Genomic DNA, 24,396 nt, shown 5'->3' on the forward strand with positions numbered 1-24,396 from the left:
GCACCAAGTACGCTGAGTATTCAAGTTGAATGCAGTGCACCAAGTAGATTTGCTGCACCGAGTACGCTGAGTATTTGAATGCCGTGCACCAAGTACAAATGTAGATCTTCTTGCACCGAGCAATTGTTTTATTAAACTTGGTGTAATGAACGCACCTTGCCGTATTGCTTATTATATTATTAATGTATTTTGTTTCATGAACCACTGTATTTGATGTATTGTTTGAATAGAAATAATACCATTTATGAATTTCCATTATGATTTTTATTATTACTTCCTTCACCAGAGGCCCACAAAAGTAACTACGGGTGTATATCCTGACAAGAAAACTGTGAGGCCAGATCTTTAAGCATTGCCTGTTTCACATCCTTTAAGATTTGTAGGCTAAATATGAATAATATAATATTTTTATTTTTTTTTATTTTCACATCACTAAGTCCAGTTTCTACTTCAGAGGAATAAATCTTGAAGAGTGAGTGGCACCAATACCTGGTCGACCGTGCTTTACTGGTTTGTATGTGATACTGAATTCTCCAAGGTAATGTCCAATCATCTCAGGCTGAAAAATAAAGTTGACCAGGTGAATAAAATAATTCATTCAGAAAAAATCAAATACTTCAGATATTTTTGGACAAAAAGTTTGGACTATTGTCTTGGTATTATGTTTGCTTTGTTAATTTAATATCCAACATTTTAGATTTCACATATCAAAAAAAAGATTTTGATATTCGATCAAGATCTGTCCTATAAGGATAAATATTGAAGTGTTTATTTTCAAGTTTTGTGCCTGTAGTGTATGCCCTTATATATTTACAGTTACGGGTTTTTTGCTCGTGAGAGATCATTTTGGTCTCTTTTTGACAGTTGTCTCATTGGCAATCATACCAATACCACATCTTCTTTTTTATATTAACCTCTGATTTTTCTAACCATTAACAACCAATCTGAATTGCTGACTGCTACTAACCTTGATTTCCACTTGGTTGAAAGTTTTACCATTGTATACACCAATGATACTGCCAATCATCTCTGGGACAATGATCATGTTACGTAAATGAGTCTTCACTACCTGTTAAATAAATAGACAGATGTTAGCCATAATGGCATCACTGTTTCCAGAACCAACATTCTATTATTCTTTCTGATGGACAAAAGATTTTTAAGGAGCACAAGAATCAATATCTAGTTTGGTATTTTTACCTGTTCTATATACAGTAATTTTTTAATTTAGTTAGTACATTTTGTTATACCAAAAAATTATTTACTTTGGAATCCATAAGTAATGTTTATTTACTGGTACAAGTAGAGTTATATCCCTGGATCGTCTATATTTGCTCAACTTGTGCAAGTAATAATGTATTATTTTCTTTAATTTCACTCTGAAATTCTCTGGACTACAATGTATAATATCAATCTCATATGTTTGCTTGATCATACATGTAGAACACTGGGCAACTTAAATCATTGACTTTTGCTTTCACTTTTTTAAAACTTATATTGCCATCCCTGATATTTACATCTTGAAAGATTGCATACTTATTACTTTGCATGTATCATTATTTGTATGGACAGTTTTAAAATAATTTCTAAATATATATTTGATTATTTTTCATTTTTGTGAATTCAAGATTGGAAATATTTGAATTTCATGGACATATATGACTAATAGGCAAATAAATTTGTGGCAAAGTATTTCAAGAGGTACAAGTCCACAGTCTATCAGCATTCATACATATACAATTCATTTCAAATTGCTTATGTTTTATCTTTTCATGTTGAAAGAAATTTTCTATACATTTCTAAAAAATATCTCTAATAAGTTTTGAGTTGAATTTAAATCATTCACTTTATAATTTGAAACCAACTCCATATCTATTTTGATTATTTCATACTTCTGGTTTTTCCAGAGGTCCAGCTTCTTTCTTTGCCTGTCTTAATCTTTTAATCAGGGCCATTGGCTTTCTCTTTAATCCTTTGGACAATCTTCTACGAATTCTGCAGGGGAACAATTCCATTAGCTGCTCACTGAAAATAAACAGTAATTGTAATTTTCATTTTATCAAAGATTTAATTAAAATATATATATCTAGTTATTTTGAAAAAAAGAATTTCAGTTAATGACCTGCACAAATACTTTCTTCAATTAATTGAAACAAAGTTCAGTCCTGAAAACCAATGGAAATTTATTTATTCCTGGTCTTTATTATTCAGTAGTGGTTTTTCTTTTGACGATTTATGAATGGAATGTGAAAAACTATATCTCGAGTGAACGTGATTAATAGTTTAGATTATTTTTATTGATATAAACCGCTACAAATTTCTGCTGACGGCGACTATAGATGGTATTCCTGATGTTTATGGCTAATACACATCCAATCTTTAAATGAGGGTTTGACCAAAACCTTTTCAGAAAGTGTCTTTTTGCAAAGAGTTGCTTTGTTTATTTTAATATTTTAAGGTGAAACATGTGATCTAGACCTGGTCAATTTATATTTACTTTGACATATCAAGCAGCTGGTCCAAATCAACACCTCTGTAGGCATACTTTCTGAAGGTACGCCTCTTCTTCTTTTCTGCCAAGGCAACTTCGTCTACTTCCTGTAAATATTAAAACGAAATTAGGAATTGAGTCAATATTTGTGCTGTGAAAATTAATGGTAACGATAATCATTTGTGACCTCCGACAAAATCACAATAATTATATTTTCACTAATCAAGATAAAAATTTAACCAGTTTGATGCCTGGCAATATTAGGGATTTAAACCTTCATTCAAGCAGATCATATCTTTCCCGGGAATTGCTGATTCAAACTATTAAATATTTAGGGCTACCAGAAAAGTGGTGCAAGTCCCGCAATTATGCTGTTTGGGTTGATAAATATTGGCATTTCACAGATAAACAATATATTTTTATTCTAACGAGTTAATTACTTCTAAAAAGAAATGACACAAGGTTGGCATGATTAAACTAAAATATACAAGCAAGGTTTGAGAAGTTATGCCAGTTTATAAATATATATATATATACACATGTATGGTGCATTTATTTACTACAGTGGTGGTTTGCTCAAAATGCTGATTATGTAAAAATACACGTAACCGTTGATTTTTTTGTACTGTTTTAAAAGACTCTATGTATATAACTATTAAATATTCTATAGAGCTTGTGTTACTTAAGCCCGTTTCTGTCTATATCCAATCCAAATGAAAAAGTGGAGAACGTTGGTCGTTGCATGATCAATTTGAATACATTCAATTTATTGCCAAATTTCTTTAAAAATATTAAAGATATTGCTAAATTTAGTTGCTGTGATGATTTAAAAGAATTAAAATCAACAAATATGAGTGTGATGGCAGTGATATTTTACAGATAGTAAAAATGTTGGTAATATGTACCATTTTGATGTGTTGTGAAACCGGAAAAAGAAAGAATCGGATGTAGTGTAGAAGCGTGTACTCGCTAGTTCCGGAAGTAACCGAAGACAGGTGCGAATGTTGTTGACAGGTGAAGTTGGACACTATTAAAATGTGAAAATTCACCACAAGAAAGATCAAAGAATTGAAAAATTATGGAATATGTAACAGAGAGAAATGCATAATAATTCAAGAACAGTTAAATTTACCAGGACGAAGCATGTAAATTCATGGTCATCTACTTCCAAAAAGTGATACAAACTTTTTGTATCAAAAATGTCCCATTCTTTTCGATTGACGAAACTTTTACCTCGATTCCTTAGAATCGACAAGCAAAATTCGAATAGGACAAGTGAATCAAAAGGTGGACCAGTCTGTAAAGTTATATTTTTGGATGAAACAGATCAATTATTTCCTTTTAAGGTTTGTATATAAATGAATACATCTATACTACTAAAGCCAAGTTTCCAATTTCCAATTTTTGAATGAACTGCCCCAGTTGACTTTTATATAGGGTAATATATGGGAGAAAAGAGGTCATTTGACAATGAAGATTGTTTCTCAATTTTTGCAAAGGAAAAAGCACTAGAGAGTTTATATAGGACAACAATAAAACTGGTACACAGAATACACGAAAATGAATGTTCATGTTTTACCAGAAAATGAATTTTAGTCCTTTGGTTGACTCAAGACATGGTTGATTCCGCACCTAGTCAAATCAGAATTCAGCATCAAATGTAGTTTTTCCGTCACTCATGAATAACATTATGTTTTTGCAAGTCAACTACTGATGGTTTTGGTATTTTTTTATTTTAAATGTTTTCACATTAAGTGTCAACTTATAATTCAGGGTCACTGAGAACAGAAGTTAATCAAATAGGAACTTTAAAAAAAGTAAACAATGGCATAATATCTGTTCCTAATGGAAATTGTAATTATAAAGAAACTTTTATTTCATGACAGAATTTTTTACTACATGTGTATGCAAGAAATGTATTGGACAAAAACTAAATCTAATATTAAATGACAAATTGACTAGCCAAATGCTGAAATGACTTAAAATAGTTGTCAAATTGACTTTTTCTGTAAATGTAGGTGTCTAATTGACCAGGTGCCAATTTAACTTGTACCTTTTGAAAACCCTACATGTATATGATTTACAATGTATTATGTTTAAAATAAAAGCTATTTTGAGATATTAACATTGTAAATAAGCTTTTACTAAAAATTTAAGCCTTCAAGATCAATACACATATTAGCTGTAGTACATGTTTCCCATATGATAAGATGAAGTACTAATGTACATGTATTGTTAACCAGTTTTCTGACATATATTGGTTAATTTTGCTGACTAAATCTGTCATTTGCCATGATTTGGTCCCTGAAGATTTTCATGATCATCAAAATGTGCTCCTTTGTGAACAGATAAATGCTGGAAAATTTGTCACTTAATGTTGAGTACATTTTACATGACAGTTTTAACCCTTGAAATAAAATTAAGTGTCTTCTTAAAGTTATGTACAAATGTACATGTACCTCAAGGTTGGCAAAAAAGCGGTCAATACTAGCTTAAGCTAGTACATTGTATTGACCATGCTGTTGGTAAATACTGGCAAATACTGGTCGATTGAAATTTTGAGTGGACATTACTATAATACATGTAACCACTCTCTTTCTGGTCAATTATTTTAAGGAATGAAATGTTGAAAGTTTTAAAGTGTTATATGTATATACATGATGATGTTATGTACATGTACACTGATGCTAATGCATCTATCTCTTTTTTTTGTAAAAATGTATTAATAATTATCTATGTTTATTTTTTATTGTTGCCATGTACATGTAAATAAAGTTCGAAGATTTCCTGACATGGTACAGAGTTTACAATACATTTGTACATATAAACTTGGTACACATTTAAAATAATTGTGTGACTTTTGAACAGTGACAATGTTTTATTTTGATCATGCTTTTGGGTCTATATGTTATATGATGATCTACAAAGTACAAATGATATCTTCACAGTCTGGTGAAGTTTATGCTGAGGGCAAGATGTACTGATAGTGTACTACATTTGTTATTAATTTAACCATCTGTTATGAATGTAATCCTCAATGTTAAAAACATTTTTTTTTATCATCAATAAAATATAGAAAAGTACATTTATAGTGATTCTGTGTTTTTACATCATTTTGAACTCTGAAGTAATGCAACTGTTATTGCCAGTTTGCAATAAAGTTACATGTATATGTTATGATTCTAACTTTACAGTGCACATGTATTTAAAATTTAAACTAACCAAGAAGTAAATAACTTATGATATTAACATGATAAAAGTAAAAACAAGCATTAAACATGTTAAAGGAAATCATGTCTTATCAATATGGGAAAGATTGAAAATTCTTTCTTTAAATGCTATTAATCATATTAAAATGTTAAATATTTATGAAGGCAAAATTTCACACATTAAAACTATATATCACAATGTATATTTCTGAGGATTGTAAATTTGAATTTTTAATGTAAATACATGTAACAGTATAGACAAACATATTATAGACATACATGTATGTATAAGGAAAGAATTTAAAAGAAGGTGGATATTGATTAAAGAGAATTTATGTCTGTTGTTTGTGTCAATATGACTGACAGAATTAAATTTTGATTAGAGCACCTGTCTATAATACAATTTGTAGGTAGGGATGTATAAACTATTTAAATTCTTCTGTAGTTATGAATGAAAATGTGTGGACATATATACAAACAAGTGTGATTGTCTTTTAATGCATAACATTTAATTGAAGTACTTAATATAACAATAAAACTATCATTTATCAAAATCTAGTCGTAATACATGTATATACCTAACAATGTTTTCATGTCTGAATATTTATGCTTCTCTTTTGTTTTGTTTTAATGTGAAATTTTCTGAAAGATATGAAATGAGAAAATCCAAAAAATTATGAAGAGATAAAGATTATCTTAATAAACATCCTAATGCAGGAAATACATAGTAATGAAATGGAAATTACACAGAACAAATAAATGTTGAGCCTTTCCCTTGGGTTCTAGAGGGTGACCCAAGCTTAAAATTGCCATAAAGTAGTCTAGACAGTAGACCCTGTTTTCCAATTGAACTCCCTTTCCTTAATTTAGTGACTTAATTACTAATTGAAACGTTCTGAGAATCATTAGAAGTACTTGAAATAGTAGTGTGAACCTAGTATTTTATTTGTTATAAATAGTGTTTGGGGTTTTACCAAGGGAAATTTATGTTCATGTAGTGCCACTGGGACAGAACACACAAATTGAAAACATTTTTTCTTTATCTGTTTTGAAAGATTTTTTGTGGTCTCCTTTTATTGATGTCTGTTACTCTACCATAATTACATATATTGACTTTTATCTTGGGATGCCAAGGAATTTGGATGTTTCCCAAAGCATAACATTTCCTTATATGCCGAAGTGCCTATAGAAATCTGATACATATGCATGTATAACAAAAAAAACACTGATAATAACAGTGAGTTAACCTATACCACAATATAGGTAACTTCTATTTTGTTATTGTACAGATTTAAGTGCCCTAATTCTGGTGTATTATATATTTATGTTTGTTTCAGATGTATTAATAAATATAGTAATTAAGATTTGGTCATAGTTGCATATGAATTTGAAATTGTCAATTGTCTATGGTCACTTGTACATGATTGTGTCCTCCAGATGGCTGTTTCATTCAGTTTTTTGTTGTTGGATTGCTGTTGGCAATTATCCATATCTCTCTCATGTCTACATTTGCACTTTTATAAATCACAGTATTACATGATTTATTAGAATTTTGTTATTGAATTATGTTTGTATTTCTTACTTTGATTTGATAAAAATTGAAGACATGCTAGTGTAAACATACTACATTTGTATGTTTACATTTATGTGCAAATTCTTTAATTTAAAATAAATATATTTTACAAAATATAACTGCAATAATTTAATTTTGTTTGTGTGGAATTTTTGAGTATTTAACTTTAAAAGTTAAATCTATTTGTATTTTTAAAATAGCCCAAGATTTATATACGCAGATCATTATGATAAAAGATTTGAATGTACCCCATAGTGTGAAAGACTTTTAAATGTGTGTAATTGTATTTTACATTATGTAACTTTAACACCATATTTGTTAAACCTGGCATATTTCTCCTCTTATTTCATGTAAATTTGACTACCTATTCTTATGTAGATTATTTATGTTTTTATTTTGATCAGATAGTAAGAGATTTAGATTCAATCCTCTAATTTGTTCTGTCAAGTTCTTAGATGTTATCTGCATTTCAAAACATAATGAAAAGTTTGAAAAGATCAACAATATTCTTTAAAAATTGATAGAAATTTAAAATATCTTCACAATTTTATTCTAGATAGGTTTGGCTTAAATGCAGGTTTTTCTTTTCTAAATTTCTTAAAACCATTGATATTGTCAACTTTTAGGTCATTTGTATATGTTACAAATTTGCTCATAATGCATAATTGATTACTTTAAATGTACATTGCATAATTCTTATATGCATTGCAACAATTTATATGATAAATGGTTTTGCTGTTAGAGTTGTTGAAAATTGTTCATATTTTTTTTTAAATTTAAAACATTTACATGCTTTGTTACGTACTCTTTCACAGATTGAGGATTGGCTCTTATCAGTGCTTAGAGCACCTCCCCATGTAAAGTCAAAAAGGTACAATGGGTTTTTTAACAGCTCTTTTTCATATAAAAGTATCTTTCAGTGGCGGATCAAGGGGTTGGGGGGTTGGAACCAGACCCTCCCTTTTTTTTGCCGATTTATGCATTTGAATGGGAGCATATAGTTTGAACCCCCCTTAGGCTGGGCTGGGACCCCCTTTTAAAATGGCTGGATCCGCCCCTGTCTCTCCATGAAAAAATATAGCCCCTAACCTTACAACCATGGATCAGTTCCCTTGTCTGGTTGTAAAATATTATCAAGAAAACAAAATGATCCTGTAACCTAAAATTGTCTGATTTGTCAAAAGAAACATAGCTTAGGCCACACCAATTTGATTCCTTGTTCGACGGACCCGCCCGCACCTATTTTTTTCAAAACAGAATTTTTTTATTTTTTTTATATTCCCGCTTCCCGCATCCGGAAATGTAAACATGTCTATTTCCCGCACCGTTTTTTTTTTTAAATATTATAAAAAGATATCAACATTGGTTTCTTTCCCCCTTACTTATATTCCCTATCCAAAATGTTCCGTTGTTAGAATAAAGTACAAAGAACTTCTGAAGGATTTGCCTTCAACTGCAATTATATTGTGCGCTGGCAAAACAAAACTATCTATAGCCGCTGCATGTTTATGCACCTGTCCTGATTGATTCAGGGGCCTGTCGTTCAGCAGTTATCGTTTGTTGATGTTGTTCATTGGTATTTTCCCGTTTGAATATATAAATTAGATCGTTGGTTTTCCTGTTCGAATTGTGTACGCTAATAATTTTGGGATCCTTTATAGCTTGCTGTTTGGTCTGTATCAAAGCCCTGTGTAAAAGGCCGTACTTTGACCTGTGTTTGTTATTGTCAGGTTGAGAACAACCCTCCCTCAGACAAGGGGTCATTTTACTGATGTAGAAAAGAAAATAGAAATACCAAGGATTTGTATAGTTCTTCTATACAAAAACTTTGAAAACTTAGAATTTTGTACTCAAAAAGGGGAGAGTTACATCATATTTTAAACAACTTTTTCTAAAAGAGGGGTCCACTCATTTTTAATAATATTAAACTGTTAAAAGTAAATGTGTTAATTTAACATGGTTAAAGTCCAGGAATATTACAAAATTCTTGGACATGTTTTGACAATTTAATACTAGATATAGATAGATATATAGTTCTTTGAGAAAATATGAGCCCTTTTGTACAAACAAATATATTAGAACTTATATGATCCATCATAAAACATGTAAAAGGGATATTTATAAAATTAAGGGGCAACCCCAAACTGATTATGACTTGGATGGAGAATTGTATCATTGTCAGTCACACATACATAGACCAGATTTAATTATTTCTTGGTGAACAGGGAAAAAATACTTCAGAAATTAAAAAATGTCAAAGTACAAGTTATAAATCAAGTTTTAATATTGTCAAAACCTACTATTTTATGTTTACAAAAAAAAAATATAATCGCTCGCCTTTACTTTTCAAGCTTCGCCTCAAAAAATTTCAAATTAAATATTTTTTTATTAAAATTTTCAAATCGCTCGCTCGCCCCAAATTTTGGAGTCCAAAAATCCGTAGAACAAGAAATTAATTTGGTGTGGCCTTATTTAAACATTCTTTAATCTAACTAAAACATGTAGAATAAGTATGTACTAATACAAGACCTCATACAATGATAGCTTGAGTAAATCTGGATATATATTACAGATCAAACACATGAATACAACTATTATACCAATTTATCATGTTTATGTAAAGCCATGTTTTATTGACAAACTGCTGTAACCCGATACTTAAGCTTCTTGATCTACTCATTTATACAATAAACAGGACAATTTGTGTGATAATTTAATATTTTAAATGTGCGTTTTTGAGCAACAGGGAGAGATTTAAAACATTCTGGATTTTGCACTGTTATTAAGTATTTAAGCCCACCCCTGGTCAATTGATATGAATTTGTTATGTGATTTAGTCCTTATATGGTTATTTATTCAATGATCCTGTACTTTTATATATGATGTCGTCCTTTAAAGGAATGAACATGTTTTTTTTTATTGTTGAGCCTGCAACTTTTGTTGCAGAAAGCTCGACATAGGGATAGTGATCCGGCGGCGGCTACGGCGGCGGCAGCGGTGTTATATAACTTCTTAAAAGCTTTATATTTTAGAAGGTGGAAGACCTGGATGCTTCATACTTTGTATATAGATGCCTCATGTTATGAAGTTTCCGTCAGTCACATGTCCAATGTCCTTGACCTCATTTTCATGGTTCAGTGACCACTTGAAAAAAAAGTTCAGATTTTTTGTAATGTTGAATTCTCTCTTATTATAAGTAATAGGATAACTATATTTGATATGTGCGTACCTTGCAAGGTCCTCGTGTCTGTCAGACAGTTTTCACTTGACCTCAACCTCATTTCATGGATCAGTGAACAAGGTTAAGTTTTGGTGGTCAAGTCCATATCTCAGATACTACAAGCAATAGGGCTAGTATATTCGGTGTATGGAAGGACTGTAAGGTGTACATGTCCAACTGGCAGGTGTCATCTGACCTTGACCTCATTTTCATGGTTCAGTGGTTATATATAAATTTTTGTGTTTTGGTCTGTTTTTCTCATACTATGTGCAATAGGTCTACTATATTTGTTGTATGGAATGATTGTAAGGTGTACCTATCTAGCGGGCAGATGCCATGTGACCTTGATCTCATTTTCATGGTTCAGTGGTCAAAGTTAAGTTTTTGAGTTTTGGTCTTTTTGTCTAATACTATATGCCATAGGTCATCTATATTTGGTGTATGGAAATATTTTATGATCTTTATGTCAGTCGCGCAGGTTTTATTTGACCGTGACCTCATTTTCACGGTTCATTGCTTAGTGTTAAGTTTTTGTGTTTTGGTCTATTTTTCTTAAACTATAAGTAATAGGTCAACTATATATGTTGTATAGAAGCATTGTTAGCTCAACATGTCTGCCTGGCATGGTTCATCTGACCTTGACCTCATTTTCATGGTTCATTGGTCTTTGTTTAGTTATCTTGGTTAATGTTAAGTTTATGTGACAGTTGTATAAAGCTTAGCTTTATACTTAGGACTATCAACATAATATCAATGATTAGTATAGAAGGCGAGACATTTCAGCGTGTGCACTCTTGTTTTTATTAAAATTGAGAATGGAAATGGGGAATGTGTCAAAGAGACAACAACCCCACCATAGAACAGAAGAAAGTCACCAATAGGTCTTCAATATTAGTTGACATTGACTTTATACTAGCTTTCAGTAGAGCTGAAAGTTCTATGGTCTAAAGCATGAACTTTGTCTTAGACCTGTATCAGACAGTTAGCCATGTATATGATACTGTATGAACTACCTTTTATATATATTGTATCACTCCTGTTCCACTGTCTGTCTGTTCAATTACCCATCCTTTGCAGATACCTTTTGTTTTCTACAGTTATTTTGAGGTAGAGACTTTTTGTGTTTTGAGAATTATTGTTTTTACCAGTGATTTGTGTTTGTTAGATAAATTTAATGTTTAGCTATCACTTTACATTTCACAAAAAACGAATGTATTCAATTTCTATCAACTCTTGTCAACTTAATTACAGGAGTTTTAAAAGAACCTTAAATGTCATTTGTGTCATCAAATGTCGTGTCATTCTTTAATAGAGTAAGAATTAAATGATGGTATTACAAAAAGAACGAGTCCGTTATTTTGTATTTGTAGTTAATAACTAAATATAAGGTTACACATATCAGTGTATTGAAATTTATTTGATTCATGGTTGATAAAGAAACCAGCTGATTGTAAAAGTTTTCGTTTAATGGTATAGTGAATTTTAATAGAAAACCTGTACATATTTGAATTGCTCTGATTGATTTATAGAAAAGGAGTTGAAGATAGTAGAATAAAAAATGAAATTAAATGTCATTAAAGGTGAATGAGATTTTTTATCTTTGTGAGAATCCTGACATAAGGTCTTGACATATTTGTAGTTTTCTAATTTTACATTTTTGGTGATGATTGTCAGTACATTAAGATAAGGCCCCTGATACTATGTTGTTTATACCTTTCTTCCTGCATGTAGATTTATATAAATATAAGTTGTATTTATTACAATAACAAGGTTCATTAGTAAACAAGAGCCCAGACAGAGTCAAACAGGTACAAAAAAAATGTACATAGAGAACCATTTGCTTGATCATGATACTGTAAAACTTGTACATGTTCATCTAAAAGGAGAAAAAATAGATAGATACAAATATTTATCCCTTTCCACCATAATGACGCCTTTTGACGCCATCCCATTAACTAAAAAATGAAGCCTTTTGACGCCTGTGTAGTACCTCAGAACTTTGAAACTCTTTGACTACGAAATCAGACTAAATAACATTTGTATCCAATATGAAAAGGACATTAATAAGAATACCTGACTTAAATTTATTTGATGAAATATTTGTTTTTTTTGGCATTGTGTTGATACTTTAAAGCATATTCTCAGCATTTAAAAATAAATCCTATGTGAATCAAGTATTCCAAAAAAAAAAAGTCATTGAGAAAAGGGTTAAGATGGTTTTTCTTGAGATTCTAGAAAATGAAAAATGATAAAAAGTCAGATAGAAACCTTTGACTATGATGTAAGGACATTTTGTTTTAGATTTTAAATTTTTTAACTTGTTAATTTTTTACAATTTTAGAGTAGTCACAAGGGACTTTCTCTCCTTGATAAAGTATTTTCATATCTGAATCTAGAAGAAAAAGATTATTTTGGACTGCGATATCTTGATACCTCAGACCAAACAGTAAGTACAAACAAAATTTACTGCAGAGATACAAAAGCCGAGAAAGTGTATACAGTAAAAAATTACTACAGCCATCCAAACTATAAAAATATCTACAGTGAATATAATATACTACAACCTTTCAAAAGCAATGAAAGTGTTTACAGTAATAAAATACTACAACCATTTAAAATCAAGGAAAGTTTTGTATTTAAAAAAAACCCAACCCATTCATATGGTATGAAAGTGTTTATATTAAAAAAAATCTACAACCATTCAAGGTCTACAATAGAAAATACTACAACGAGCTAAAACCATTCAAAATAGAAAAGGATCTACAGTAGAAAAAATATTACAACCAATCAAGTTACATGAAAGGATCTGCAGGAAAAAAACCAACCACTACAACCATTCAAATGACATGAAAGGTTCGCCTACATTAAAAAAATTAAACAAATTCAAAAGCTTACAAAGCTTCTACTGTAAAAAGAAAGGAAAAAGTAAATAGTATCAGTAAATAGAAAGTAAAATGTTAAGCAGGAAGAATTAAAAAACAAAAAAAAAATTCTCTGAAAAGATACAGTAAAACAACAGTGGAAGTGTCAAAGTACAAGCAAGAATGAGAGAGTTTTTATGAAACTACCAAATTAATGTACATTCAAAGAAATAATTGAACTGAAATGTCTCTGAAAAAAACCCCTATTATATTTAATAACAAGCAATTTATAGAGAAAGTAAAACCACAAAAATACTGAACTCTGAGGAAACTTCAAAACAAAAAGTCCCTAATCAAATGGCAAACTCAAAAGCTCAAACACATCAAATAAATGGATAACAATTGTCATATTCCTAACTTGGTACAGAATGAGAATGATTTTGTGCAGGTGTCTGGTAAAAAAACCAGCATGACATTTACAGGTTAATGGTTATAACTTTTTTATTTGATGTAATTTAATTCTCAAGTTCTGAAACATGCTTATCTTCAGAGCTCAGAATTCTATAATGTAGCATGTAGTTCTATCAGGTTGCTTTGAGACCCAACATATTGCTCAAATGGACTGAAAGTCCTTGAAATAGAGCCAAAAGCACATCAATGAAATAGTGATTTATCCAAAACCTTGTTTTATTTTCCAAAATTTATTACCAATGTATATAGTTCGTTTGTAATGTCTGTATGGTATTTAATATTTTACAGCATTGGTTAGATCCATTTAAATCATTATCATCACAGTTAAAATGTAAGTATATATTTGTTATCAAACTCTATTTTAGTATTTAATTTTTGACAGCACTTTAGTAAAAAAAAAAATGAAATTTCAAGGGGACATAATCAGTATTGTTTTCATTGCTTTGTGGATAATTTTTACCAAATATTACATAAAAGTAAACTGTTTTAATCAAAATACCCATTGAAAATTAACAACCTTAGATGTCTTTTAAAATAATAGTCCATAGACCTTTCATAGAACACTGAGATGTCATGATAAAGTAAGTGCTGCAGAATAGTTCAATATACAATATTTATAGTTTAATAAGTTGTGCAGGTTACATGCATGTGTAATCAATCTAAAATGATGTATGAAATATACAGCAAACTCTCCATATGTCTGTTTTATACACTTTACTGGTTTATTTCATTGCATGCAGTGTTATTTTAGGTATAAATATTTTGCTGTACCTCTGGGCAATACTGCCATGTTCATTATAATAAGACGTTTTATGTATATTGCCAAGGCTTAGTATTTGTTTGTTTATTTTGACAGTGTGCAATACTCCATACATATTATATTTTGGTGTCAAGTTTTACCCAGCAGATCCATGTAAAGTCAGAGAAGAAATAACAAGGTATTACAATAAAACTGTTCTCAATTATCAAAAATCGGAATGAAAAGAGAAATACAGGCTGAATGAGCTCCAATTAAAAAAAATCAGATGTTAAAAAAGTTTTTCAGTTTCTTGATTTGTACATGAGTTATCTCCCATCAAAATACAAATGACAACAGCCAGAAAAACTGCCTAAGAAATGCAACAAGTACCCATCAAAAACCAATGTGGACAGTAAGGGTATACAGATTCTGTACCAAATATGCACCGATATACATTATATAACTTCTATTTATATTTATATATGAGTTAAATATGAAGACAAAATATTCTATAAATTTTGGATTTTATTGACTAAAAAAGTACAAAATGTTCTGGCTTATTTGAACAGTAATTTCCAAATAGAATTCATATATATGATAACATTATAGTTTAATATACTATTTTTTAGATACCAGTTTTTCCTGCAAGTAAAAAGAGATATCCTCCAGGGGAGATTACCCCTGACTTTTGACGAAGCCACAGAATTGTTTGCTTATGCAGTTCAATGTAAGAGAGGATTGTTAAAGTATAATAAGAATACTGACTTGGTCTAATGACTTATAGAGAACCTAACAAAAATACATTATATAAACAGGAAAGTAACAGTTGTGTTTGATGGTCTCGTGTCGATAGTTATCTCATTGGCAATCATACCACATCAACTTAGTTTTAAACAGAGGTCAGGATGAAAAAAGCAAAAAATTATGCCCTTAAAAAATCAGACACTCATTGAATAGCTGCTGCCGATGTATTAATGAAGAGCTTACATTTGTAGGAATTTGGATGTTTAAAATTAAACATATTGTTTTGATGCTTGTTATACTGACTTCACAACCTAAGTTAACTTGTATTAATTACCGTATGTAGGCTCTCATAGTTCCTTATATTGATACACTTACTAATTCCTATTTTAAGCTGCGTTAAATGACCATGATTTTCAGTGGTATTACACAGGATATAATTCAGAGTTTTTATAATAATTACAAATTGATTTCAATTTTTAGCTGAGCTTGGTGACTATGATCCTCAGAGGTATTCCACTGGATATATATCCGAGTTTAGATTTGTGCCAAATCAGACAGAAGAGCTTGAAGAAAGAATATCAGCTTGTCATCGGAGACTAGTGTAAGAATTTTATATTTGTATGATATAATTCTCTCTTACGGATATCTGATTTAGAGTAAAGGAATAAGCAAATGATTTTTTGGTAACCAAACAGACAACACTTATATCCATATACTTTATCCGTACATCACATCTTAAAAATAAATAGCTGCTTGTTGAATTAATGTTTTTTTTCTCACTTTTAGTGTTTTAAAAAAGACCAAGAATAACAGTAATATATGACATTTATTTTATATTTCAGGGGCCTAGTTCCGACATCAGCTGAGTATAAATTTTTAGACAAAGTGAAATGGTATGATATGTATGGTGTTGACCTTCATCCAGTATTGGTAAGGTTTTATTAAGGAGGTAGCTAAATTTAGTGAAACAATTTGAGTGAGTCCAGGTTTTTTGGGTTGTGGCTTATATTTGAACGACATTTCTTTCATTAAACATTATCCGTCATAATTTGTTTATTACAATTATAAAAGCTTATTATTAAGGGGGCTCACGAGTATAAATCATTTTTTTTTAAATATAGGATTTCGCTATATTTTTCTATAAATAAACTTTATCATATACTTCACAAAGAAAAATAAAATAAAAAATGGGGTCACCGTTCATTTAAACTCACAATCTGCCTTAAAAAAAAAGCATACATTTTTGTAAAGGTACATTTTTTCCTGTTTAACTAATGGGAGAAATAGAGGTTAAATCGAAATAAAAAAAGAAAAAATGATATTTCAGTTTAAATGGCATTGCTGAAATTTTTATACCCTCGAGCCGCTTAAATTGATTATGTTGAATAAATTCAAGACACACGTCATGTCAGTGATCAAATTCAAAAATTGAGGACAACATACCGAATTTTGTATAAAAGATACACACCTTATTTGTGTGTTAACAGATTGATTTAGATTCATCGTGTTATCCAATAAAATTGATAAACTATCAATTTTAAAGTTGGAGCCTCAGCGAGGACTTTAAATTTTATGATTTAACTATCAAGATTGGATAAATCCTGTAAGTAACTGTGTAAGAATATGTTTCTCTAATGATTGAAAAATAAATCTTCATTCGAGTGCCTTCCACATTCCACAAAGTTGTCAATTTTATTTACACCTGTTAGTATATATTTTGATTCATCCAGTGAGCTCATCATATCATCTTCTGCGATCACTGGCAATCCCACGTTGATTAAATTATTTCATACTATGGGTGCAGAAAGGGATAAATTGTTAAAGAATTAGAGAAATAAGTAACCAGTACCACAAATATTTACAATGTTCTATAAATACACAATGTTGGGGATCATTCCATTATAATCTTCTTCAACAGAATCTTCCATACACTTTACAGGTAAACTATGCACTTTTGATTCATGAACATAAATTTGTATATTAATAAACAATTATATGTGCCACATATGCAAGGACTCCATGTTATTTCTCTCTGTTTTGTTGATGTCTCTTATATACTGTTTTGTATGTGTCATCTTTTTTTCATTTTTAACCGGATTTTTGTGACAAAAATATCGGTTATTGATTTGGGGATGTACGGCGGGCGGGCGGGCGGCAATCAAATGTTGTCCGTGCATTAACTCATGAACCGTTCAACCAAAGCTTTTAAAATTTTAATATGTTGTTACTGACAACTAAATGAAGGTCAAGTTCAATAATGGCGATTTTGACTTTTACTGTTCAGGAGTTATGGTTCTTGAAAGATTGAAAAATGGAGTTTCCAGTCGTGTCGGTGCATTTATGCATGAACTGTTCTACCTAAGCTTCCCAAATTTTAATATGTTGTTACTGATGACAAAATGGAAGTCAAGTTCAATAATGGCGATTTTGACTTTTACCGTTCAGGAGTTATGGTTCTTGAAAGATTGAAAAATGGAGTTTCCAGTCGTGTCCGTGCATTTATGCATGAACTGTTCTACCTAAGCTTCTCAAATTTTAATATGTTGTTACTGATGACAAAATGGAGGTCAAGTTCAATAATGACGATTTTGACTTTTACTGTTCAGGAGTAATGGTTCTTAATAGATTGAAAAATGGTGTTTCCAGTCGTGTCCGTGCATTTAGGCATGAACTGTTTTAATAAAGCTTCCCAAATTTTAATATGTTGTTACTGATGACAAAATAGAGGTCAAGTTCAATAATGACAATTTTGACTTTTACCGTTCAGGAGTTAAGGTTCTTGAAAGATTGAAAAATGGTGTTTCCAGTCGTGTCCGTGCATTTTCTCATGAACCATTCAACCAAAGCTTTTGAAATTTTTATATGTTGTTACTGATGGCAAATTAGAGGTCAAGTTCAATAATGACGATTTTGACTTTTACCGTTCAGGAGTTATGGTTCTTGAAAGATTGTGAAATGGCGTTTCCATTCACATTGTTGCATTTACTCATGAACCATTTAATCTAAGCTTTTCAAATTTTAAGATGTTGATACTGATGACAAAATGGAGGTCAAATTTGATATTGTCAATTTTCACTTTCACCATTCATCAGCAATGGTTATTGTGATATTGCCAGGACACAATAAATATTTATAAATCCGGTTTGCTGTAGTTGTGACAGCCTCTTGTTGTCATTGTTTCTATTGTTTCTAGCATTTTCTTTTTAACTATTTCTTAAAGAAAAGAAAACTTAATTTATATGTATACAGGTAACATGCTGAAATCATTGATCAATAACAAATATGCTGATTAATATATTATGCTCACGAAAAATAATAAATTAAAACAGTAAGAGCTTAAGCTATTTGCTGAATGTGTAAAGTATTCAAGATTAATGAGGCTTAAAACAGCAATTAAAATCTTCATATAATTGCTTTAATGGCATACTGAGATATTTCAGAAAAAGAATAAAAACATATTGTATAAAGTTTATTTTATGAATAAAAGTGTATTAAACATAAAATTGATGTAATGTTGGACAAAAAATATAAATCATCGAGATGAGTGAACCAACACCTTCTAAAGGTACAGGCTGGAAGAGTAATCAGGATGGATACTGAAGTATGCTGCGGTTGTCTTAAAACCTTGGGGAAATATAATTTAAAATAATATAATTGATATAAAAGAAAATTTCAAACATCCTTTATAATTGTCGAGCCTGCAACTTTTGTTGCAGAAAGCTCGACATAGGGATAGTGATCCGGTGGCGGCTACGGCGGCGGCGGCATGTTAGCTCACTTCTTAAAAGCTATATATTTTAGAAGGTGGAAGACCTGGATGCTTCATATATTGCATATAGATGCCTCATGTTACGAATTTTCCGTCAGTCACATGACCATTGTCCTTGACCTCATTTTCATGGTTCAGTGACCACTTGAAAAAAAAGTTAAGATTTTTTGTAATGTTATATTCTCTCTTACTGTAAGTAATAGGATAACTATATTTAGTATGTGCGTACCTTGCAAGGTCCTCATGCCTGTCAGACAGTTTTCGCTTGACCTCGACCTTATTTCATGGATCAGTGAACAAGGTTAAGTTTTGGTGGTCAAGTCCATATCAGATACTATAAGCAATAGGTCTAGTATATTCGGTGTATGGAAGGACTGTAAGGTGTACATGTTCAACTGGCAGGAATCATCTGACCTTGACCTCATTTTCATGGTTCAGTGGTTATAGTTAAGTTTTTGCGTTTTGGTCTGTTATTCTCATACTTTATGCAATAGGTTTACCATATTAGTTGTATGGAATGATTGTAAGGTGTACATGTCTAGCGGGCAGATGTCATCTGACCTTAACCTCATTTTCATGGTTCAGTGGTTATAGTTAAGTTTTTGTGTTTTGGTCTGTTTTTCTCATACTTTATGCAATATGTTTACTATATTTGTTATATGGAATTATTGTAAGGTGTATATGTCTAGCGGGCAGATGTCATCTGACCTTGACCTCATTTTCATAGTTCAGTGGTCAAAGTTAAGTTTTTGAGTTTTGGTCTTTTTATCTAATACTATATGTCATAGGTCAACTATATTTGGTGTATGGAAATATTTTATGATCTATATGTCAGTTGTGCAGGTTTTATTTGACCTTGACCTGGTTTTCACGGTTCATTGCTCAGTATTAAGTTTTTGTGTTTTGGTCTATTTTTTTAAATTATAAGCAATAGGTCAACTATATTTGTTGTATGGAAGCATTGTTAGCTGTACATGTCTGCCTGGCATATGGTTCAACTGACCTTGACCTCATTTTCATGGTTCATGTTAAGTTTATGTGACAGTCGTAATAAAGCTTTATATTTAGAAGTATAAACATAATATCAATGATTAGTAAAGAAGGCGAGACATTTCAGTGTGTGGATTCTTGTTCTCCAAAATTTTGTGTTCTTATCTGCCTGCCTAGTTTAGAAACACTTGTGTTACTTTTTGAAATCCTTGTTATTTGGGGTTCATGTGAACTTTTTTTTGGATTCCTGTGCACTTATTTCTGGGTTGCTGTGACCTCATTTCTGGACTTAAATGGATTGATGTATTTCCCTTATGTTACATGATTTGTTGAAGCTAAGGACTTGACCCATCCATTTTACAGCAATATTATGTATAGGGAGTGAAGGCATTTATTATTTTACCCTAACATGCCTGAAATTTTAATTTATAATTTCATGTAAATGTTCAGGCTTTCTGTTTAAATTAACCACCACCCATTTAATTTTTTAATAACAATGCTTTCCAACCCCCATTCAATTAATTCTGAATAAGCCATGATGGTAATAGGCAGTAATTATTGTAATTTATGTCATTTATCACTGATTTCTATATTTTCAGGGTGAAGGAAATCAAGAGTATTTTTTAGGGCTTACTCCTACGGGTATTGTGGTGTATAAAAATAAAACTAAAGTGGGAAACTACTTCTGGTAAGTATGTCATTTTATTTAGTCTAAATTTCAGAAATATGGAGTTGCTTTTATAAAGAACCATTAAAACTTGCATTCAGAATTTCCAATATAATTTCCAATCACAAAATTATTGCACTATTAATTAAATCTCCCAAATTTACAAGATATCAGTGATTCACATAGTTAATGCACACATTCATTTCTGAATTAATACTATATTATTTCATCTTTGACATAATTTATAGACACCTTTTTATTATTGACATATACCCAACATATTCCTTTATTCATATTTTTCATTATTTTCATTAAATTTAAAAAAAAAAACTCATAGTTCTGTAAATTCAGAAATTATAGTGGGCATTAATTGCGATTTTTAAAAATAGACAAAAATGCCAGTTTAATTATTGCAATTTAAAAAAATCCTGCATACAGATCTATGTTTCTGTTATCAGAATGTGAGTTCTTATTATTGCGAAACCCATTAAGTTGCATTATTTGCATAAACAAAAAACTCACGATAATTTCTGAACTTACTGTAAATAAGTTAGCAGACATCACATCAGAAATGAAAATATTTTTCCAGACAAAAGTCTGTCTGGATTCTTCAATACATAATTATAAAAAAGAAGATGTGGTATGATTGCCAATGAGACAACTGTTCACAGGAGACCAAGTGACACAGAAATTAACAACTTTAGGTCACTGTGCGGCCTTCAACAATGAGCAAAGTCAATACCTCATAGTTAGCTATTAAAGGTCTTTCACAATCAGAAAATGATACCGACCACTGTTGAATGAGATTTAACATAAACATTTTAGCTAGTTATATTTATACAAGAACTTACTATGCATATTTTATTTCTGATGTAATTTACATTTTCAGGCCAAGGATAACCAAAGTTACCTTTAAACAAAAAATATTTATAATAAAAGTCAAAGATAAAAACGTAAGTATTTATTAACTCAACTTGATGATATAGGTTTCATTTAATCACACAAAGTACCTGAAAAGAACATTTTGATGAAAACATCATAAACCACAAACAAAATGTGAGCACATTGGATGTTGTCACATCAAAATCAATATTAGCACTGAGCATAAACAAAGACTTGACTTTTAATCCCCATAACAACAAAATGACATGAGAATTAAATCAAGTATAAAATTGATTTAAGAACACAAAGTCCCCCCCTCCTACCCCTACAAACCATTTTTTGGGGGGGATTGGGAAGGGGGTCAATTAAAATCAAACATAAATTTAATGCATTTTGTCTGTCCATCTACTTGTCTGTGAATCCATTTGCACTGCTTGCTAATCTTATTAATGGAATGGATCGATATTAATCAAGCTTTACACAGTTATGAAACACTTCATGTGGTCTTACATGATAAAAAGGGAGCAAGTCAGAATTACATACTCTTTTAAGAGAAACTCCTCCTAAGCAGCTACATGGAAATTGATAAAATTTACACAGTTGTAGAACACAACCTAGGAACTAGCTTAAAGAAATTTTAGCAATGTCCTCCAAAGGGGAGATAATTAATGTACTTATAGAATTACTGTGTTGGTATCCTTTTACTAGTTTACTCACAGTTCACATTTTCATTGGAGCATTAGATAAAAATAAAATTTTGAATTTCCTACATGAAAAGTCAAAGAATATTATTCTGTCCACTTACAGACAAACCTGCCTTGTGTCACATCATTTCATCTGTCATTTGGCTCTAAAGATCCCTTACAGACCCTCCCAAACATTTTCTCTGTATAATTTAATTTGTTTCATCATTCATCTGTTTTAACACAGTCGGCAGTCACCAAATTTTTGCATCAAATCGTCAACTTTCAACAAAGGTCATTTTAATGATTTTATCTACCTAAATAATTATGATGATAAATAAACGTGTTCAGTATCAAAGTCAAAATATAAAATAGGAACCTATTTCAGGGCTCACACTACTTCAGAATTATAGGGAGAAGTGACTTCTCTTTTTGAAACTGATAGGGAGAAGTGGTGAGATTTGAAAGAGAAGTGCTCATTCGCGCGGTGCGCTACAATGTTTGGATTTTACAATAGTATAAAGGGCCATATGTAAATAATGTTCTTTTTATATTGTTAAATTCATATCTGAGTAAAAAAAATACAATTAAAGTAACATTTGAAATTAAAAGTTGTTTAAGTTTTACTAAGGTTCTTGTGAGAAACTTATTCCAACTAAATATCTGGCACTAAAAAAAAAGATTATTTAAAAAAATGTAAAGAAATTATATAATATATCATTATTACAATTTAATTAAAAATTATCTTGTGTATGAAATTCAGTGTTTCTCATAAAAAAATATAAAAGTTATTAAGCTGGGCCATAATATATTGAAATTAGTATAATAGTCTCAGAGTTAAGCAACTTAATCAATAGTTTGAAACAATCCATAAAAAATATAGGGAATTATATACACCAATCAATTAGATGTAACCAAAAGTCTCTTAATGTGTGTGGAATGCGTAATTTTTCCCTTTGGGATCAATATTCTTCTGTAAGCTGTTCCGTCCGTGCGTCCGTAGTAATTATTGTAAAAGTACGGATTTCAGTCATAGCTGGTCCGGTTCAGATCCGTAGTTTAGAAATCGGTCAATGGCAGACGAATGCAAGAAAATTTTACAAAAATAAACGATGTTTGACAAGTTATTTGAAAAGGAACATGACGTTTTTAATGCAATAAATGGATTCACACTGCGAAGACAATGCTTCAACCTCTTTTCTAAAGATAATGAATCGTTTATGTCTGAATTTCTTTAATTATCAATAAAAAATTGATGTTTCATCAACTTGGTAAAAATTGAAAATGTCTGATGACGGAAGCGACTGAAAGCGAGTATCGTCAAGAACAGGGCGACTTGATTTCGCTTTTGGTGGTCGGGGAAAGCGAAGTGACGGTCGGGAAGGCGACTTCTTCGCCCAAGTCGCCTGGTAGCGTGAGCCCTGCTATTTGCTATCACTATCAGGCAATAGGAGCCCATTTAATAAATTCACCCAGTTCCACATCATTCCTTTCTTAATGAGGTGCTGGCCAAGTGTTGTTACTTTGTAGCCATTTTTTTTTCTTTTTATATGATTTCAAAAACCCAAGTAGAATCAGGTGATCGATACAGGCTCTTGAGAGGCTCTTGTTTCTGTTTTCAGAGTGAAGAGCATACTTATTCCTTGTCTGTTTTCAGAATGAAGAGCATACTTATTCCTTGTCTGTTTTCAGAGTGAAATGCATACTTATCCTCGGCTTAGTATATATCTAGGATTTTGATTGGTTAACGCACATCGTTACAAAACCCATAGCCCCTGGGTGTTGCTAACCCATATACCCGGACGTTGCTAACCATTATCCCGGGGAACTTCACGCAAGTTTTCCTTAGTTCCATGATTGCTCCTAGTGAAATATTGAAATCTGTAGATTATCCATGATGTTTTTAATTAAATATTTAATTCATTAACGGTTTTGTCCTATTATGCCGATCATTTACACTCATTTCATTAAATGCATCACTTGACTGCCACATTTTCAAGGAATGGGACTACTGACCTAGCTATGCAAATTACCAACGTTGACGTCACGCCATCTATGGCATAACGCTCACAACATTGAGCGCCAAATTTGACTCAA

General features: G+C 31.0%; 2 protein-coding genes across 17 annotated transcripts in view; one reads left to right on the plus strand and one right to left on the minus strand.

Moving 5' to 3' along the window:
* Window positions 1-403: 403 nt before the first annotated feature.
* LOC139519391 (small ribosomal subunit protein uS19-like) lies at window positions 404-3,505 on the minus strand. The gene is made up of 5 exons (XM_071311439.1): window positions 3,397-3,505; window positions 2,498-2,598; window positions 1,893-2,025; window positions 968-1,069; window positions 404-559 (listed from the first exon to the last, which is right to left on the minus strand). The coding sequence occupies exons 1-5, from the start codon at window positions 3,397-3,399 to the stop codon at window positions 446-448; spliced, it is 453 nt and encodes a 150-aa protein (XP_071167540.1). The 5' UTR covers window positions 3,400-3,505; the 3' UTR covers window positions 404-445.
* The window catches only part of LOC139519389 (band 4.1-like protein 4A), a 50,676-nt gene continuing 29,720 nt past the window's right edge, over window positions 3,441-24,396 (plus strand). For 9 of the 16 annotated variants that reach the window (XM_071311423.1, XM_071311426.1, XM_071311431.1 and 6 more), the window contains exons 1-10: window positions 3,475-3,837; window positions 12,835-12,939; window positions 14,114-14,156; window positions 14,682-14,763; window positions 15,194-15,291; window positions 15,789-15,909; window positions 16,151-16,238; window positions 17,227-17,247; window positions 20,667-20,755; window positions 21,624-21,687. In XM_071311423.1, coding sequence (XP_071167524.1) covers window positions 3,691-3,837; window positions 12,835-12,939; window positions 14,114-14,156; window positions 14,682-14,763; window positions 15,194-15,291; window positions 15,789-15,909; window positions 16,151-16,238; window positions 17,227-17,247; window positions 20,667-20,755; window positions 21,624-21,687 — 858 coding nt within the window. In that variant the 5' untranslated portion in view covers window positions 3,475-3,690. Of the gene's footprint in view, window positions 3,838-12,834; window positions 12,940-14,113; window positions 14,157-14,681; window positions 14,764-15,193; window positions 15,292-15,788; window positions 15,910-16,150; window positions 16,239-17,226; window positions 17,248-20,666; window positions 20,756-21,623; window positions 21,688-24,396 lie in introns of all 16 variants that reach the window. The other 7 variants (XM_071311425.1, XM_071311433.1, XM_071311437.1 and 4 more) reach the window with 3 other exon arrangements.

This window comes from Mytilus edulis, chromosome 4, assembly GCF_963676685.1.
Source record: "Mytilus edulis chromosome 4, xbMytEdul2.2, whole genome shotgun sequence".
NCBI classification, from domain to species: Eukaryota; Metazoa; Mollusca; class Bivalvia; order Mytilida; family Mytilidae; genus Mytilus; species Mytilus edulis.